The 20,855-nt window shown below is 39.7% G+C and overlaps 1 protein-coding gene across 1 annotated transcript in view; it reads left to right on the top strand.

Moving 5' to 3' along the window:
- The window catches only part of LOC126094666 (NKAP family protein CG6066), a 59,137-nt gene that overhangs the window by 28,942 nt on the left and 9,340 nt on the right, over positions 1 to 20,855 (top strand). The window contains exons 3-5 of the mRNA XM_049909179.1: positions 2,549 to 2,672; positions 10,306 to 10,537; positions 15,210 to 15,418. Of these exons, the coding sequence (XP_049765136.1) occupies positions 2,549 to 2,672; positions 10,306 to 10,537; positions 15,210 to 15,387 (534 nt within the window). The 3' untranslated portion in view covers positions 15,388 to 15,418. The remainder of the gene's footprint in view (positions 1 to 2,548; positions 2,673 to 10,305; positions 10,538 to 15,209; positions 15,419 to 20,855) is intronic.

Genomic DNA, 20,855 nt, shown 5'->3' with positions numbered 1-20,855 from the left:
TAGACGAGATGTGGCTCAAATTCAAAGATATAGTAGCAACAGCAATTGAGAGATTCATACCTCATAAATTGGTAAGAGATGGAACTGATCCCGCATTTTACACAAAACAGATCCGAACGCTGTTGCAGAGGCAACGGAAAAAGCATGCGAAGTTCAGAAGAACGCGAAATCCCGAAGATTGGCTAAAATTTACAGACGCGCAAAATTTGGCACGGACTTCAATGCGAGATGCCTTTAATAGGTTCCACAACAAAGCATTGTCTCGAAATTTGGTAGAAAATCCGAAGAAATTCTGGTTGTATGTAAAGTACACAAGCGGCAAGATGCAGTCAATACCTTCGCTGCGCAGTGTCAATGGTACTGTTACCGACAATTGTGCCGCTAAAGCGGAGTTATTGAACGCAGTTTTCCGAAATTCCTTCACCAGGGAAGACGAATGGAATATTCCAGAATTTGAAACACGAACAGCTGCTAGCATGAGTTTCTTAGAAGTAGATACCTTAAGGGCTGCGAAGCAACTCAAATCGCTTGATACGGGCAAGTCTTCAGGTCCAGATTGTATACCAATTAGGTTCCTTTCAGATTACGCTGATACAATAGCTCCCTACTTAGCAATCATATACAACCGCTCGCTCACCGATAGATCTGTACCTACAGATTGGAAAATTGCGCAGGATGCACCAGTGTTTAAGAAGGGTAGTAGGAGTAATCCATCGAACTACAGACCTATATCATTGACGTTGGTTTGCAGTAGGGTTTTGGAGCATATACTGTATTCAAACATAATGAATCACCTCGAGGGGAACGATCTATTGATACGTAATCAGCATGGTTTCAGGAAACATCGTTCTTGTGCTAGCTCTTTATTCGCACGAAGTAATGGCCGCTATCGACAGGGGATCTCAAGTTGATTCCGTATTTCTAGATTTCCGGAAAGCTATTGACACCATTCCTCACAAGCGACTTCTAATCAGGCTGCGGGCCTATGGGGCATCGTCTCAGTTGTGCGACTGAATTCGTGATTTGATTTCCTGTCAGGAAGGTCGCAGTTCGTAGTAATAGACGGCAAATCATCGAGTAAAACTGAAGTGATATCAGGTGTTCCTCAGGGAAGCGTCCTGGGACCTCTGCTGTTCCTGATCTATATAAATGACCTGGGTGACAATCTGAGCAGTTCTCTTAGGTTGTTTGCAGATGATGCTGTAATTTACCGTCTAGTAAGGTCATCCAAAGACCAGTATCAGTTGCAAAGCAATTTAGAAAAGATTGCTGTATGGTGTGGCAGGTGACAGTTGACGCTAAATAACGAAAAGTGTGAGGTGATCCACATGAGTTCCAAAAGAAATCCGTTGGAATTCGATTACTCGATAAATAGTACAATTATCAAGGCTGTCAATTCAACTAAGTAGCTGGGTGTAAAAATTACGAACAACTTCAGTTGGAAAGACCACATAGATAATATTGTGGGGAAGGCGAGCCAAAGGTTGCGTTTCATTGGCAGGACTCTTAGAAGATGCAACAAGGCCACTAAAGAGATGGCTTTACACTACACTCGTTCGTCCTCTGTTAGAATATTGCTGCGCGGTGTGGGATCCTTACCAGGTGGGATTGACCGAGGACATCAAAAGGGTGCAAAAAAGGGCAGCTCGTTTTGTATTATCGCGTAATAGGGGAGAGAGTGTGGCAGATATGATACGCGAGTTGGGATGGAAGTCATTAAAGCAAAGACGTTTTTCGTCGTGGCGAGATCTATTTATGGAATTTCAGTCACCAACTTTCTCTTCCGAATGCGAAAATATTTTGTTGAGCCCAACCTACATAGGTAGGAATGATCATCAAAATAAAATAAGAGAAATCAGAGCTCGAACAGAAGGGTTTAGGTGTTCATTTTTCCCGCGCGCTGTTCTGGAGTGGAATGGTAGGGAGATAGTATGATTGTGGTTCGATGAACCCTCTGCCAAGCACTTAAATGTGAATTGCAGAGTAATCATGTAGATGTAGATGTATGATTTTGGTACATGTTACCCTGTAAGGAGAATTACGTTTGTGGATTCCAGAGGCGTGTTCTGACGATGATGTAGATATGATCGAAACTGATTACCATTGACACGTGTTTTTTAACTTTTAATAACAATTTGCGATCAACACTGTTATTCTTTCAAATTATCTGATCCAATCGATGCTTTCCAATACTGTTTTCAAAAATTATTAATATTTGTGAGTGAAACAAAAGAGTAATGTTTTACATATTTACTGTGTGATTCATAAAAGTATGTAAATATACTGGGATTATTATGAGTAGAAATTACTCTTATTCTTTAGTTATATTCAGAGCAATTTGCACAAAAAGGGATAAGAATATTTATGCACACTTCCATCAATTTGAAAGACAGTGTCATCTGTTAATCTTTATAGTTAACCATGTAATGAAAATAATTTTTTGTCTCTCGTGTTAAAGTGTCCAAAAAATTCATTTCCTTTACATTCATTAATTGTAATTTCTCAGTTTGAAACATTTAATAGTAAATTTTTGTTTAAAATTTTCTAGAAGAGCAGCCACAAGAAAAAGAAGGATAAAAAGCAGAAGAAAAAGAAGAAGAAGAAAGAAAGTTCCAGCAGTTCATCAAGTTCTGATGATGAGGTAGCAGTGGAGCAGTGGGTTGAAAAGAATAGTAAGTGCCCATTGAGTTAGTAACAGATGGAAAACTCGTATATAAGTTAGCACCATTTTCACAATATGTTCATTGTTTTATTATGTACGTATTTGTGGGGCAATTATTTCTTTAGTTTAAAACAGTCAGGGAATATGAAAGGCCATCAAAAATAAGGATATGGGTTAATTTAAGGCTGAAAAAAAAGCAAATTATTATTCTTGTGTGAAAAATATATTGCTCAAAAGATAAGGGGAACGTGATTTTGGGCATCTGCCATACTCCATTGAGCAATAATATTAAGGACTGGGTAAGTTACCAAATTATACCTTTATCTTTTACAAATTAAGTACACGGCAAAACATCATTACATCCTTAATTGTTTACATAAAAACTACAGAAATGTCCTATAGGTGTCGGAAACAAAATGGAAACAATCATTCATCCCATTGATGTGGGTGCATTTCATTGGAATTTGAGAGCTTCAATAGCTTGTATGCCTCTGTGATCATTTGCCTATGCCTGACACCTATGTGGCATGCTCCATATAAGTCTACAGAGGTCACTCTGTGGTATCAGCTCCCATTCTTCAGTGGGAGCCCGTGTAAGATCTCGAAGAGTCTGTGGGGGAACGGGATGACTACAAACCTATCTGTCAAGCATGTCCTGCATATGGATATTAAGGTCAGGACTCACTGCCAGTCATTCCATTACTTCATTGTCCAGGCTTTGACAGACTTCCCTGGTGATGCACACCGCATAGGCCCTGGTATTATATATGCCACCACATGGTTAACAGAATCTGTTAGATGTACTGACTGGTGGTAACCCAATCATGGATCACAACAAGATCTTGTGGCTGTCAACACTGAAGCTTCCCCACATCATCACAGAACATTGGGAATTTGTCAATTTCCTAGACAGTATTTGGCAGGTATCACTCACTATGGGGTCTCTGCGCCCGTCTGAACACGGCCGTCACCTTGCATCAGAGGATATCTGGACTCCTCTATGAATAACATGTTTTGCCACTGATGAAGTTGCTGGTATAAATGGGAACATCAGAACTGAAGGTGAGCTGCAAGGTGTTGTCGTGTCAAGTGGGGCACTCGAACAGGACATCTGGGTTATAAGGTCCTTTCTCATAACCTGTTCATTACAGGTCTGATCTGACACAGTGGTTCCAGTGGCTGTTCTGAGATCATCTTGCAGTGCTCTGGTGGCATCCATGTGAATCTGCAACGCAGAGGTGGCCAGATATTGGCCTTCATTTGGGGTTATAACGGTTGGCCACTTTGTGCAACTTGTGTTGTGCGGTCACCTGTCTTCCTGTAGCGTGTCAACAACCTATGGAAGACCTGTGGAGAGGCATTGGCATCTGAGCAACATGTTTCAGACTCCATCCTTTTTGCATCAAATAGACTGCCCTTGCAACTTGCACTGCATTAAGATGTTGCATTGCACATGCTTGGTTGAATGCAATGTCTTTAGATGACAACTGCCACCTGAGTACATCACTAGAAAACCCTGGGGCACCAATACTCACTTCCTTCTGGGGGTCCCTGACACTGTAATGCATTACACATCCAATACATGGTGAATGATTTTAATTGTTGCCTACATTGAAAGCAAAGAACTCAAGCCATGCAATATGTCCACAGGTACTGCTGGTATCGAAATAGATTTAATGTTTCCATAATTCTTTTGAACAGTTGAAATTCACAATTTTAATTCTTGGCGTAAATTCAGTTATTATTTCCTGCACATGCTTCTTGAAGAAATGCTCTTAACATAAAAATTGATGATGGAATTAAATTTTATTCCTAAGCTCACCACATAAATGATGCCAGAAAAGACTCCAGTAATGACTCGAGTTTACTTAAAGGAAAAATTTGGCTGTTTACTAATTCAGCTGTTAATTTTGTGTCACCTCTCGGTACACTGATAAGTCAAAACATTGTTACCACTGCTCCTGCGATGATGGATGCCGCCTGGTGGCATTGCAGGCACGTGACGTGATAACAAAAGTATGTAAGCAGAGCAGGCACGGACGAGGGATCATGCTAGCGAAGATACGGGCTGCAAATGGGGAAATCCATTGAGATAAGCGGGTTTCACAAAGGGCAGATTATTATTACTCAGAGATTATTACTCAGAGCCCGTGAATGAGTACCTCAAAAATGGCAAAGCTGGTCGAATGTTCGCATATTACTGTCACGAGCACATACGGAAAGAGGTAGAAGGACAGTGAATCTACCAGTATGTGCTTGCTATGGTTGGACGACCACAACTCTTCACCGAATGTGGGATTTGGAGGCTTGTCTGCTCTGTGAAGTAGGGTAGATGGTGACCTCTGGTATCTCTGTTGAAAGAGCACAATGCTGGTGCACACACAAGTGTTTTGTAGCACACCTTTTAGCACATAGTTCGTCATACAATTTTGAGCATGGAGTTATGCATCATTAATTACGATTGCAGTGAGCATGGGACCATCAGGATTCGACCGTCGACCAATGGAAATGTGTCAGTGCTTTGGGTGAATAACATTTTTGCTAAACGTCAGTGGTCATCTCCACAAATGCTGTCATCAAGTTTAGTGGCAGCTTGAAATGTGCAGCTCACCACGGACAGCCTGTAGGCTAGTGGGAGCAATACTATTTCATGGGTGACATTCTCCTGCACCTGCATGAGACCTATGGTAGTAGTCGAAGACATGCTGACAGCTGCGAAACACCTGCATCCCTTCATGCTATATGTATTCTCCAATGGTGATGTCATCTTTCAGCAGTATAATTGCCTATGTCTCAGAGCCAGAGCCTTGATACAGTGGTCTGAGGTGTATTCTAGTGAACTCACATTGGTGTCTCGGCGACCAGGTTCTCCTGATGTAAATCTTACAAAACCCATCTTGGTCGCTATTGGGCCCCATCACTGCGTAAACAAGTCTGCAGTTCGTTATTTATGCAAATGACATGGCCTGTGTATAGACATTTAATGCCACATACCTCCACAAACCTACCAACAAGCTGCCGGGTCCTTGATACAGAGAATCAGTGATTTATTTCATTCCAAAGGAGGACAAACAAGTAATTCAGCAGGTGGTCATTATGTCTTGGCTCATCAGTGTAAGTGCACACACTTTGTGTGTGTTCATGGCACATGAATGACTGCAGCACACATACAGCTAATTCTTATTTGAATGTAACTAATTCTTGTATTGTAAAATTTTAATGATTCTCCAGCACATTCTACTTCCTTCACCTAGAATCAATTAAATTTTCATAATTCACATATTATATCCTCAAACATATTCTACTACCAGTACTGTAGTGTGTAGTTGTAGAGTTCCAAAGCTAGAAATAGACAATGATTGATTGATAACGGGGAAGGAATACAATAGAAGATGAATGTTTGGCTCTGGGAGATGAAATAGTGATGGCAGCAGAGGATGAAATTGTCAAAAAGACAAAGGTCCTAGTAGAAATCTATGGATAAGGCTGGAGATATTGAATTAAAATGAAAGTAGAAAATATAAAAATGCAACATGTCAAACAGGCAAAAAGGAATACAAACGTCTAAATTGTGAAATTGTCAGAAAGTGAAAAATGTCTAAGCAGTAATGGTTAGAGGATGAATACAATGCTGCAGAAGCATGCATGACTATGGGAAACACAGATGTGGCCTATACGAAATTTAAAGAGACCTTTGAAGGAAAGAGAAGTACTTGCAGGAATATCGAGAGCTCATATTTATGTGAATCTGTCTATATCTGTATATACTATAAACAATTGAGGACTCAATCTGAGCAGCTGTCTTAGAGTGCTTGCAGATGATGCTGTCATTTATTGTCTAGTAAAGTCATCAGAAGATCAAAACCAACTGCAAAACAATTTAGACAAGATACCTGTAGGGTGCAAAAATTGGCAATTGACCCTAAATAATGAAAAGTGTGAAGTAATTCATATGAGTGCTAAAAGGAATCCATTAAACTTTGATTACACAATAAATCAATCAGATCTAAAGGCCAGAAATTCAGCTAAATACTTAGGAATTACAATTATGAACAACTCAAATTGCAAAAAGTTGTGGAGAAGGTGAACCAAAGACTGCAATTTATTGGCACAACTCTTAGAAGATGCAACAGGTCTACTGAAGAGACTGCCTACACTACCACTTGTCCAACTTCTTGAGGAGTTCTGCGCAGTGTGGAATCCTTACCAGATAGGACCAATGGAGAAAATCAAGAAAATTCAAAGAAGAGCAACCCGTTTTGTATTATCAAGAAATAGGGGAGAGTGTGTCATGGATGCGAGACAGGATTTGGGGTGGACATCATTAAAACAAAGCTGTTTCTAGTTGTGGCGGGATCTTCTCATGAAATTTCAATCATCAAATTTCTCCTTCCAGTGTGAAAATATTTTATTGACGCCATAGGGAGAAACGATCATCATAATAAAAGAAGGGAAATCAGAGCTCGCCTGAGAAGATATAGGTGTTCATTTTTTCTGAGTGCTGTCAGAAAATGGAATGATAGAGAACTATTATGAAGGTGGGTCAATGAATCCTCTGCCAGGCACATAAGTATGATTTGCAGAGTATTCATGTAAATGTAGAGGTAGATTAATCAAGGACTATGCAAAGAAGTGAAAGCTGAAAGGTGGAAGGAATATGTAGGGGCTCTACAAGGCAAACAAACTTGGAGAGAATTTTACAGAAAGAGAAGGGGAAGTAAATGAAGATGAAATGGGGGTGTGGTATTGTGAGAATAATGTGGTGGAGTCTCTTTGGGCTTGCTGTTGGATCCTAAAATCAATGCGATTCAATATTTTGGTGATCCAACTGATCACCATCTTCAGGAGAAGTAGCATTCTCCTGAAGAATACCGATTTTCATTCTGGTCTGACCTGCCGGAGTTGGTGGTCATGTGGGCATGAGATGTGCTTGCTTGTGTGAATGGATGGTGTGTGTTTCTCTTTCTTTTTCTGATGAAGGCTGTGGCTGAAGCTAATGTGTAAATGTCTTTTAATTGTACCTGTCTGCAACTTAACGTGTTATCATTACAGTAAGTAGCAATCTATCTTTTAGTTACACTGTCAACAGTCCAACCAGTCAGTTGTAGGGAGATTGAATATTAGATATGAAATGCAAACCATGGTGCAAAATTTTTATATACATAAATCATTGCAAGAAGTTAAAATCATAGTAATTGCCAGGATCAACTAAGAACTAAATCGTAAAATTTAGCCCACCATTTCAAATCATCATCCTTTTAATGCAAACCATGTCTTGAATGTCATGGATATTGATGCAAAAGTAAAGATTCAGAATAAGGAATTTATGTAATTTAACTTGTTGTCTTGTACGTAGCTGTAAAAGTGTACACTGTAGTATAAATAATAACAGCGGGAAAATGCTCCTATCGGAGTATAAGATAGACTAATATATTCATGATTAGAAGTCTGTACTGAAAAGCAGGGAACCAGCTGCCTCATTCTACCTTCATCAGCACCTATAAAATTTTTCTCAAAAATTTTTGCATTCAAACATGTTCACACTCTCGTTAAGATGCAGTTCATCTTTCATTCCCACGAGCTCCCCTAACTGAAACTTCCTCACACCCACTAGTCCATTACTGTAAGTCGCTCATACCCATCTATTCCCAGGTACCCATTCTCTCTCACTCATTCAGCCAAAGTCATTGTCATATCCTTTTGTGTCTCTCTCCAACTGTCACTACACCCTGTCTCACAACTAAAGTCTCCTTCGTTCTGTTGTGATATGTCACAGTCTCTCTCTCTCTCTCTCTCTCTCTCTTACTGCTACCACCTCATTCATTCATTCCCACTGCTACTGTCTCTTCTCACTGTCACTGTCTCTCTCTTCCTTGCTGTCATTGTCATAGGCTTTATCTCTCATTATCACTGTCTCTCACCCACTTCCACTTTCTCCTTCTCTTTATTCCTGTCCCACTGGCACCGTCACCTTCACTCCTTTCCTAGCATTGTTCTGTCACTGTCAACTAAGTTCCAGTGCCACTGTTTTCTTCTCTTTCTCTCACATTGCCATTGTCTCCTTCACTCGCTCTATACCACAGCCACTGTGTACCATCTTCCTACATTTGTTACTTTTTCGTCTCTCTCCTGCTGCCACTCTCTCCTTCACTCTCATCATAAAAAAGTATGAATATGTGTGTGTGCAGAATCTGGGAAAATTTTTAAGGGTGCCAAGGAATGTAGAATGAGGCAACTGGTACCCCATTTGTCAGCCGGAGTCTTTTGACAGGATTATATTTGCTCTTTCTGTGCTCTGATAGGAGCATTTTTCTGATGCTTCACGTCATTTCCCTGCTAAAGCAGGGAACGTCACTCATGTGGAAGGAACTTATCATCAGTAAAATTTTGATAGTTTACTTATGTGAAACAGAAATAATGCAAAACTAATTTTACACCTCAGCCAGGATTTTAATTGCACAAAAATTTTGCATTTGCTTCAGTACTGTAACACGGGGTTCCCAGAACCTTTCTGATGATAATGGAGACACTTTAAGAATATTTCTGTGTGCTACGTCACTTTATAAACTATGTTTTTGCCTCACACATTTGCGTTTTATGTGTAAAAGTAGGGTAACTGTGAACCTCTGTATCTCAGAAGTGGACAAAGACATCAAGTAAATTTTCAATGTTATTCGAGATTGATATATTAAGAATACACCTTAAAAATTTCAGCCATTTGCTGCATGGCCATTGTGGAATCTGCAGCTCGGTTTTGGTGCAAAAAAATGGTAAAAATTATTAGTTTTGGGGTTCTCTAAGCAACTGCTCAAGAACTAACAAAGATTTTTGATAAAGAGAAGACGGCACTTGTAGATAAATGCCTTGAGAATATACCATTAAAACCTGAGCAATTTGCTGTGGTTATTTATTATTTAGATTTTGCCTCAAACTGGATTTTATGCACATATTTTATGTGTAGAAGTGGGATGAAATTGAACCTCTGCTTCTCTGAATCAAATAATTATATCATTAATATCATTAGAGTTTTCAAGGCTCTTGGAGATCAGGATCTTAGGAGTATATAGTAAAGATATCAATCACTTGCTGTGCATAGCCATCCTGGAATCTGCAGCTCAGTTTTTCTATTAAAAAGTGCTAAGAATTTTTTTTCTTTTCTTTTGTGTGGGGGTGGAGGGTTTCTGAACAACTGTCCATGAACTAATGGTGCCTCCACAGCCGCTTAATGCCCACAATAGACTACATCCAATGCAAGAAGAACCAAATGATTTATTCCATTTGGCTAAGGAGGAAGAATTGTGTGATATTCATACTTTGACCCTGTCCTGTAGAATAGTCACACAAACACAATCCTTCTCTTGGGTGTAGGAATGGTCCCAAGCCCCAGAGAAATCCAAAACAGTTGACCCTACCTGTCCATCACTAAGAGAACCCGAGATATGAGCCCCAGAAGAATTCCAAATGTGCGACTTTTTGGAACTTGTTAGGTATCGCATGCTGTCGCATGCATACCGATAGTATGTTTTCAACTTTGGTGCTGTTTCCTTCTCTGGGTGTGTATGTTGGTACTGATTTCAAAAATTGTGAAATAAAGTGTTTTATTTTATAAATGTTCCATCAGCATACCTTTTTCTCATTTGCAGAAGCAGATGGGTCAGGCAGTGATGATGAAGATGGAATAGTGGGCCCTGTACAGAAACAGCATGTGACCCTGTCACAGAAAGATTATGGTAAAGCCTTGTTACCTGGAGAAGGAGCAGCCATGGCTGCTTATGTTGCTGAAGGCAAACGAATACCTCGTAGAGGAGAAATTGGTCTAACTTCTGATCAGATAGCTTCCTTTGAAGCTGTTGGCTATGTAATGAGTGGTAGCAGGTCTGTATTTTCTAAAGACAGTCTTTTTCTTTCAGAGATTTTTATTTATTGTCTTTTACATTCAACTATCTAAATCTCAATAGCTCTAAGGAGTACAACATATTTCTAAAAGCAGTTACCATTGGCTAGTTACAATTTGTTTTGAAACATGCCATTATTGATTTTGAAATCATATGGCGTCTGGAGAGATCTTTTTTGCTGTTTGTTAATAAGTATTAACATGTACTGTTGTTAAAACTCTAGTGACATGGTATATTACTGCAAAACAGGATTTAAGTTACCTAAATTGAAATCAGCATCATTGTGTAGAACATTATAAAAATATAGCTGTGCTTTATGTCTTACCAAATACAACTCCAGATGTTGATAAGCATAATGAGTGTGTGTGAGTTTATAAAAAGCAATAGGATGCAGACTATCTTAGTTCGTACTAGCAGCAGGATTGTTGTAATGCAATTTGAAGTTAAACAAAGTAAATGAGTGGCTGTTCTCTCTCACACATTATAACTCCATTAAACTACTTTGTTTTACTGAGGTCATGCAAGATGAAGAAGTTGCACCGGCTTATAGAGTGAATACACACCCTGAAAGAAATTTTGGCAGATACTATACATCCCTCAAGTGTGCATGAGAGTGTACACTCGTGGACATTTAAATATGCTTACCTGTACTAATACATCGCATCCCCTTCCTTGATGTTGGCTGTGTGGCGTGTTCCCTGGCACCAAGGGTATTGTGACGGGGGAGGGGGGGGGGGGAGGGAGAGCTTGATCAGAGGCTATTTAACATCCATCCACATCTCATGGAGATTGGTCAGCGCTCAGTGCTGACTGTGAGACACACGTACCTCAAACAGTGGCACCCCAGATATTCTCACTGTGAATGAGGTCACCTGTGGGCCTCACAAGCACCAACATTTCTGTTGTAGTGTACCTCCAACCATTCTGTCATAATTTGTGAGTGATGGGGTGACATATTTTGTTGCTGAGGACCCTGTAGGAGTACAAATGGATACACATAATTTGGCATCGGTACCTATGTTGTTCCTCTTTGAGACACACTGGTAGATGTATCTGGAGTCCAACTTCATCTGATTTAATCATCTCCCACACACTAATAACCTCATCACCTACCTGAGCAGCACTTGATCATCAAGTGAAACGCATTCTCGTGTATTTTTTACATATGGGTACCCTACTGCAGGTATGTACTACAACTATCAATATGGGTGACATTTTCCCTTGTTCCAAGCACCATATTGTGGTAAGCCGTTGCACTTGTACCATTTGATGAGTGTTGAGCAGAATGGAGTGTGGAGTGGTGGTTTACGAACTCCATGGAATGGTCTCACTAGATGATATGGCTATGCCAGTCGTCGTCACCCAACATTAAAATGGCTGTCTGCCAGTTGTTAGAAACCACCATAGCAAATGGCAATTTCTGTTGTGACTACATTGCTGCCTAACTAGGCATACTTGTGGTACACCTTTGACAGAGTGGCATGTGAAACCCACTGTTTGCATGGCCTTATTACAATGTTTCTGTTCTTAAACCGGGGGCTGCAACAAAGTGGTTGGATGAAATTAGAATGATTGGATTTTTACATCTGTTCCAGAAGCTTGTCTTAGCTCAAGTGAGCATATTTCAGATGAGCTGCAGTGCTCACTAAAATAACAATTGGATTGTTTCCAATCTTGCACAAGAGTAGTGTGCAATAGCAGGATAAGATGTACCTACCCATAGTATGTACACAACAACAGCTTCAGATAACATATTTTCTTTATACTGCCACTATCAGAGCCATCAGTTGTTTGACATTCACTGCTGAATAAAAGCCAAAAAATTTCTAATGTTATTTGCCTGTGTTCCATTAGGTTGTAGTCACAATCTTTTTCTGTACATTGTGATTCAGTAAAAGCTTGCTTGATCTATGTTCCATGCACTTATCTCTATAAATGTCCCACATACATCAGTTTCATACAAATTACGGGTATAACTACGTATTGCATGTTTCTTGATTTGCTTGGTTGTTTTCACAACATATATCTCTTCATTGGTCTTTGAGCAATCCATATGTTTTAACGATTACTGTATTTAAATTAAATGTCACTTTGCTATGAGTCAAAACTAGTAAAACACATTGATTGTAGACCTTCACTTTCAGAACGTTGGAACCTTCTTTATGTATCCAGTAATGGCAATGTAATGTATGTCAAACCAGTAATAGTAAGGAGTGGAAACCAATAAGTAAACACTGTGGATTTGAATATCCAATTCAGTTAATGATTTCATTTTTGTATTCATTATTTTGATGACTGTTTTAGTGGTCTTATATGTGCTTGCAGCACTTGGTGAAGACAACTTAGTCAGTCAGAAACCTTTTTTCTGCTATTGCTGTTACCTCTATACATGGGAAATATTATTACTGTCCTAAATGGGTGACGCGTCAAAACTTGGAACTGTAACTTTTCTTATGTAATTTTGTAGGTGAGACATTGGATATTACTAATTTGCTGTTGCAAATATAAAGTGTGCCATAGTAAACTTCTTGCTTTGGTAACTACTGTCAACATAATATTAATGGTATCCTATCTCTTTACTATCTATTATCTGCTATGAGCTGCTACTACCCTATCTCTTTACTGATGATACATAAAAGATCTAAATTATTTATTTATTTGTACATGAGGAAGACTGGAAACTCCACAACTAAGTAAAAGAAAGAAAATTCTTGCAACTGGAATGGCAATATTTAAAATCTCAATTATTTCTGTTGCTTGCCAGCTATTGAGTTAGTTGTCTGAGACTAATGTAGGAGAATCTATTAAGTACTGTTTCATGACTTAATTGAATACTGCTGAGTATGTGGATATTGTATGTTTGGGGCACTTCCTTGCTATTGAACTTAGAATGTCTTTGAAAGATTTCAAGTTGTAGTTGAATCTGTTGGTTACTAAAGCATCTAATTACTAATCTGAGCAAATCTTGACCCCTTATTAAGTCCAAATAAATTATGTCAGATTCAATTTTTACCTGAACAGACCTAATGTTTTTGTTTACTGTCCAAATACACATTCAAATCTCATTAACAAAATTTTAAACTTTGTACCTCTGATTTCAGTCAACTCAGGTATAATTAAGGTGCACATACTTTTTTGGAAGAGTTCCGTGTTCTATGAAAAATTTGGCACTTGTCATCTATGTTCTTGACATTGCTGTTCATCTAATGTGTGATTTGATTCTTTATTTGATTTACGGAGTCATGTGAGTTTATTTAGGGTTCTCACAATTTTGTTAAGTAAAAAATCCCCATGGATACTACACATGTTGTCTGCCACTTAATAGGCTAGCCCTGATGTCTAGTGCACACCTGAGCTATTGATGGGAAGCCTAAAATTCTCCATCCTATAGTTCAGCCCAGATCATCCTGAGGACAGTACAGTAGACTGCCACCCATCTTGAAACTGCCAGAATGAGGCTAGTTGTTTCATCATATTTGCCAGTCTCTGGAACAGTGGGTTCAGATTATAAGTGATAAAACAATATGTACAGCTGACTGCACCCCATCCTTTCTTTTGCTCTCAAGATGGCACTCTCTCGATGAATAATTCCTCCTGAAATGTATAACAATTACATGCCAGTCCCATTCCCTCCCATGATACTTTTTATCTCTAAGAAAGTACATTAGACATCTAATCTCCCATAATTAGGAGCCCTTTCTTTCCTCTTTTTGGCTTTGAGAGATTAGTTGCTTGAGCAGTAGCTGTTTAGAGGATGTGAAGGGTCACTATCCAGCCCATTTGACATGTGCTACATTCTGCAAATATCCATCAGACATGGACCTAATCCTCCCATTGGTTGCAAGGTTGAAATTAACTCGTGACCTATTCTTCTGTTTTACTTAATTGTGTTGTTGTTGATGTTGTTCAGTACAGCTATCTTGGCACATATGTGGTGTTATCAAATGACCAATTTTTTCTGTACTTTCTACTTCTTTGATCTATATATCATACACCTGGGTATTCAATCCCTTTTATCATATCGAGAGCGTGGTCTTCTTGTAACCATTCATTCCCGTGACAACCACTGCCAGCAATTGTGTACAGTAGCTACACTACTGCCAAGTCTTTCTACAGTATCGCAGAAGGAACATCCAGTGACTCATAGACCTTTTACATGACCTCGTTCAAACTTAGTGAGGTATTCATAATGGTATCTTTGTTGCCTTAAAGGCATTTTTATCTAACATCAACTCACCATGTGCAGTCTTAAAGGTAACTAATGCTCATGACCACTACAGCATGTATTTAAAGCAAACGTGAGTTGCATCCACATAGCGGTGCTACTAGCGCCACTCTAATGTGAACGGCACGAAATTTGAATACACTCGTCTTGCAGATGTAGAGACAAGTCTACCAACTTTCGTTTATGTCACACAACTCCTTCTTAGTGTTGCAGTTTCTTTTCCCATCAGTGTATTTCTTCATTTATTGTCCAGATAATACCTTTTTGTTAATCTGATACATATTTTTCTTACCAGTCATGTGTGCCTTGTCTTTCCTCTACCTAGTATAAGCTTGTTTTCCTGTGCAGTCTATAGCAAGTCTGAGAAAATTTTAAAACATTATCTTGTACTGAGCAGTATATGCATTTAACCATCTTTATATTTCAGACATCGACGTATGGAAGCTGTGCGTATACGTAAGGAGAATCAGATATATTCAGCAGATGAGAAACGAGCACTTGCCATGTTTAGTAAGGAAGAAAGACAGAAACGTGAGAACAGAATCTTAAGTCAGTTTAAAGAAATGGTCAATAACAAGTTAGCCAGTGAGAAAGATAACAGCTAATTATGTACGACAAATAACCTCCTTTAAGCAGGTAAAATTTTATAAAGTTCTTTTGTATTATGTAAATAAATAATTTTTATGTTACTGCCTTATTGGATCTGCTTACAAGTGGATGAAGTATTCAAATAATGAAAAAAAATGGAGGAGGAATCACAAGCTTTTGGATCATAAGTAAGGGACGTGGAGATCAGACTAATTGTTAAGAGGACATCTCTTCTCTGTATATGAGCCTGGAATTCGTAATTCAGATTAGATTTTTTATTTACCATTGACCACCTGAGGTGGAATAGGCATTTTACATTGATAGCATATTACATTTTCCTTCAATAGTACCTTAAAACTTAGTGAGTATTACGTATTCCAAATAGAACCTAGAAATGATAGCAGAAACAATAAAATAATAAATAATTACAGTGAATGACATCACATAATGAAAACCTTAAAAATTAATGTCAGTTGATTTTATATTCATAAATTCCTTTATATCGTCTTACAGATATTGAACTGCGTACAGTGGGTCTTTTCAAATTTTAATGACAGTGAATTAGCTTTATACCATTTATTAATGTTAGTGAAAACTTGGTTAGCACCCATTTCTGTATCTGTACTTGACTTGGTATTTCTTGCAATGTTTGTATAATGTGTAAACAAAACAAACTTAGCATCTGGCAATGTAACAGACAAGAGGTCACTTATGTACACAATAGAAAGCAAAGGATCCAGGATGGAACCTTGAGGAACACCACATATTATAAATTTTTAATCAGATGAAGACTGAGTGCGTACTCCATAGATCTTTCGCAACAACACTCTTCGTTTCCTGTTAGTTGGGTAAGACTCGAACCATTTCACAGCTCTGTTGGTGACACCATAATATTCTAATTTACTCAAGAGAATGCTGTGATTCACACAGTCAAAGGCTTTCGACAAGTCACAGCAAATGCCACTAGCCTCTAAATTGTTACCTAATTAATTAAGTACATTCTCACTGTATGTGTAAATAGCCTTCTCTATATTGGAAGCCATAAGGAACCCAAACTGTTACTTGGACAACAATATATTATTTGCAGTCACATGCTTCTTCTTAGAAGATGCTTGAATACAGCCTTTTCATTTTTTATAAGCCAGCAAAAGTGAAATTTCTAACTTTACACTAACACACAACTACTTGTCCTTGGAAGGGAAGGTGTACAGACAAATCCATAGTACAGGCATGGGCACCAACCTGGCACCCTCATATGTAAACCTGTTTATGGGCCATCTAGAGGAGACTTTCCTAGCCTCCCAAAACCTTAGACCCCTAGTGTGGTTCAGGTTCAGTGATGACATCTTCATGATCTGGACTCAGGGCCAATATGCCCTGCCTTCATTCCTTCACAACCTCAGCACCTTATCTCCCGTCCGCTTCATCTGGTCCTCCTCGACCCAGTGTGCTACCTTCATGGATGTTGTCCTCCTCCTCTCTGATGGCTCCATCCACATCTTGGTCCACATTAAACCCACCAACAATACCTGCATTTTGATAGCCGTCATCACTTCCACACCAAAAAATCCCTTCCATACAGTCTGGCCAACTTGGGATGACGTATCTACAGTGACAAAGAACTCCCTTGCCCAGTATGCTGTGTGTGACACCAAGACCTTCACAGACATGCACTATCCCCCAGACCTAGTCAGCAAACAGATCTCCCATACCATTTCCCTTCACACCTGCAATTCTCCCACCACCCCCAAGAACCAGCCACAAAGGAGTGCCCACTTTTTGGGCCAATGCCATCCTGGATGGAACAACTGAAGCACATCCTTTGCCAGGGCTTTTATTACCTATCATCGTGCCCTGAAATGAAGGACATCCAACCAGAGACCCTTCCCACCCCTCCTAAAGTGGTGATCCACCACCCACCCAACCTCCACATCATCTTCATCTATTGCTATGCCATTCCTAATCCCAACCCCTTGCCACAAGGACCATATCCTTGTAGAAGACCCAACTGCAAGATCTGCCCTATCCACACACACAGTCCCATTATAGGCTTATTCTACACCATCAGATGCCGGGCCACATGCGATAGCAACCCTGTCAGGTACCAGCTCTGTTGCAATCATTGCATAGCTGTTTATGTTGTTGTGACTACCAGTCAACTGTCCACCAGGATGAATGGCCGCTGCCAAACTGTGGCCCAGCAATGTAGACCACCTTGTGGCACAAAATGCAACTTAACATAAAACACTAGATTGTAATGGCTGTTTCACTACCTGAGCCATCTGGAGCCTCCCCTCCACCATCATCTTCTCAGATGGGAGTTACAGTTACAACACATTCTCCTCTCCTGAAATTATACTGGCCTCAACCTATAGTAACATACTGTCCCCACATCCTCCACCTAGCAGTTTCCATTCCCTCTGTCCTGTCATCTCCTCCCTGTTCTTGTCTCCCAGCCTCTTTGTGTGCCATCCTCTTCCAACACACCCGCCCCTCTTTCCTCACTTCCCTCCTTTCTCGCTCCTTTCCACCTCCCAACACCCTGCCCTGCAGCCTCCTGACGCTGTGCCTGTTGGCAATCTAGTCACTGCACATTCTGCTAGAAAGGCATCTTCTTCTCTCCTCCCAACTTTACACCACTATCCCTTCTCCTAGGGAAAGGACTGGTGAGATTTAGGAAAAGGGGTAGAGTTCAGAAAAATCACCCAGAACCACGGTGGCTTTTCTGGACTCTACTCCTTTTCCTAAACCTTCGCAGTCCTTTTCCTTCACCCCTATTCCTTCCCCTTCAACCCTTCTGCCAGATGTCACTTGGTGAGCAGATTTTTAATCTATCCAATTACATTAAGTAAAAAATTATTTTATATGGCTGCATGCTGGCCATTTACAGCTTTGCTAAAGACTAATTTTATTTACTCAAAACTTCTCTGTGGTATGTAAAAAGTTGTTTAGGACAAATCTCTTTAATCTTCATTTGAAAACGATTTTGCTGTTTGGCATACATTTTAATTCCACGCTTAGATTGTCAATGAGTTTATAGCTGATTGTTTCACCCCTTCTGTAACAAAGTTAGATTCATTAAAGAATAATGCAGCTCATTTTTGCTTCTTGTGTTGTGAATATGAATATCTCTGTTAGTCTTAAACTTGAATTGTTGGTAATATAGTTCATAAGTAAACAAATGTACTGTGAAACTGTGCTTAATATTGCCAGCTGCTTAGAGAGATATCTTCAACATGTACTTGTGTGAACATCACTCATAATTCTAATTACTGTCATTTGTGCAGTGAATGCTTTTTGCCTAAGTGAGGAGTTAACCCAGCATATTATCCAATAAGACATAAATGATTGAAGATAAGCAAAATATGTTAACTTATTGACTTCTGCATCCCCAGAGTTGGAAATTACTTTTGTGGAAAAAGTAGCTGAACCTAAACTTTCTGCCGGTCAACTATATGATTTTTTCGAGTTTAAGTGTTCATGAATATGCACACCTAAGAACATATAATTGTGTATCTTGTTTATTATTTCTTGTTGGTGCACTAGCTTAATAGGAGATGCAATGACAGTACAAAACTAGGTAACTGCCCCCCCTCCCCCCAATCCCGTGCAGATGATGGGATGTCGCTCTTTGTATTACTCAAAAGCCCAGGGAAACTTTCTGCATTCTGTATCTTAAATAAGAACTAAACCAGGCATTTGTTGAACTTGTATTCCATAGAAACTTAACGTGTCTAATAGAATATTATGACTGACACAATAAAATGCTTTCAATAAGCCACAGAAGATGTGAATTGGGGATACAGAGCGATTCAGAAAGAAAGAACAGGTTTACATATGGTAGTCCATTTCATTCCAGTCACAAATCAAAAGGTCCCTATTCACTGAGTCGCAGCTTCAACAATTCTGTTTCCCAGTTCTTGAAGAGCAGCTGCCATATGTGGGGCAAAGAAGACTCTGTCTTTTCTGTACCCCCACAGAAAAATAAAGGCGAAGTACGAGGTCTGGTGACAGGAAGGCCAAATACAGTTGCTGTCCAACTCTTCCAGTCCAATATTGTGGGACGGTGTTGTTAAGATAATGCCACATATCAAGGTGAAAGTGAGGTGGGGCACCATCAGGCATAAAAATGAAATCATTGGAATTTTTGTGAAGTTGAGGAAACAAGCAATTTTGCAGCATGTCCAGGTATGACATTCCTGTCACAGTTAGCTCCACAAAAGAGAAAGCTCCATAAACTTTGTGAACAGAAATGGCACAAAACACATTTAGTTGTAGTGAGTCTCTTTCATGTTCAACAATGATGCCAGGAATTTGTGACTCAAAAATTCTTCTTACATTATGGCTTCTTCATCTCAGAGTAGCTTCTTCTTCTTCTTCTTCTCCCTTTTTTTTTTTTTTTTAGGGCACAAAACTTCTACGCTCATAAGCACCTATTCTGTGGCTTAGGGAAGGATAAAAAACCGAATGTTAAATCAGCAGCAATGGTTCCCTTAGCTAATCTGCAGAGCATTTTATTTCGTCGTGTTGCTCTTTTATGGCACACACATTGGTCTATCCTTACCGATAATAAATTATGGGATATAAAACCTCTTCCCTGTGCTTGGACCTCTTCCTCCTGGCCTCGTCATCAGGAGGAGGTAACTTTAAGTAGTCTCCAGATAGAGCGCTGTCTTTTTAGCCATCAACATCTTTTAATTGGAAATCCTCCCTGGCTTTGTCCCCGCTGCTCTCAACCATGGATGGTGAGACACCTTTTACTTCAGTGCCCCTGTGTAAATAAATGTGGCAGCCTCCATTTGTGCGCATAGAACAGCTAATGTCCAATGATAAACTACAGGGGGGGACTATCCTTAGGAAACTGACAAAGGTCATGGAGCAGGCAGGTCTGGGGACAAAGCCAAGGTTGTGCCCTACCCCCATTTATCAAGAAAGTTTTAGGAAAGTGGAAGGAAAGAGAATGTAGCAGTTGATGGAAGCGGACTCCCGGTGGTAGTAGAGAGGAAGGGTGGCCTACATACCCTAATTCCAAGGAGGCCTCAAAAAAAAGGGCATGAGTCGGATGAGCAGGCATGGAAGACAGATGACTAGAGTAACGACTCAGTAGGACAGCTTGCCAGTTGGACAGTGGAGTTCAGCAGTCTCAGCATAAAGGCTCTCCTTGGGGCTGGTGTAAAAATCTCCAGACGTTAAACATCTCAGAGTAGCACTCACAACCTACATCCTCAATTATTTGCTGACTCTATTTCAATCTCTGTCTTCCTATACAGTTTTTGTCCTCTACAGATCCCTGTAACATCAAGGATGTCATTCCCTGATGCCCTATCATCCTGTCCCTTCTCCTTGTCAGTGTTTTCCACATATTCCTTTCCTCTCTAATTCTGCGTAGGACCACCTCATCTCTTACCTTATCAGTCTACCTAATTTTCAACATTCGTCTGTAGCACCTTTATATCAAATACTTCAATTATCTTTTGTTCCAGTT

The sequence above is a fragment of the Schistocerca cancellata genome, chromosome 1 (genome assembly GCF_023864275.1).
Source record: "Schistocerca cancellata isolate TAMUIC-IGC-003103 chromosome 1, iqSchCanc2.1, whole genome shotgun sequence".
NCBI classification, from domain to species: domain Eukaryota; kingdom Metazoa; phylum Arthropoda; class Insecta; order Orthoptera; family Acrididae; genus Schistocerca; species Schistocerca cancellata.
Note: the sequence above shows the minus strand (reverse complement) of the source record. Positions and strands in the feature narration are given on the sequence as shown.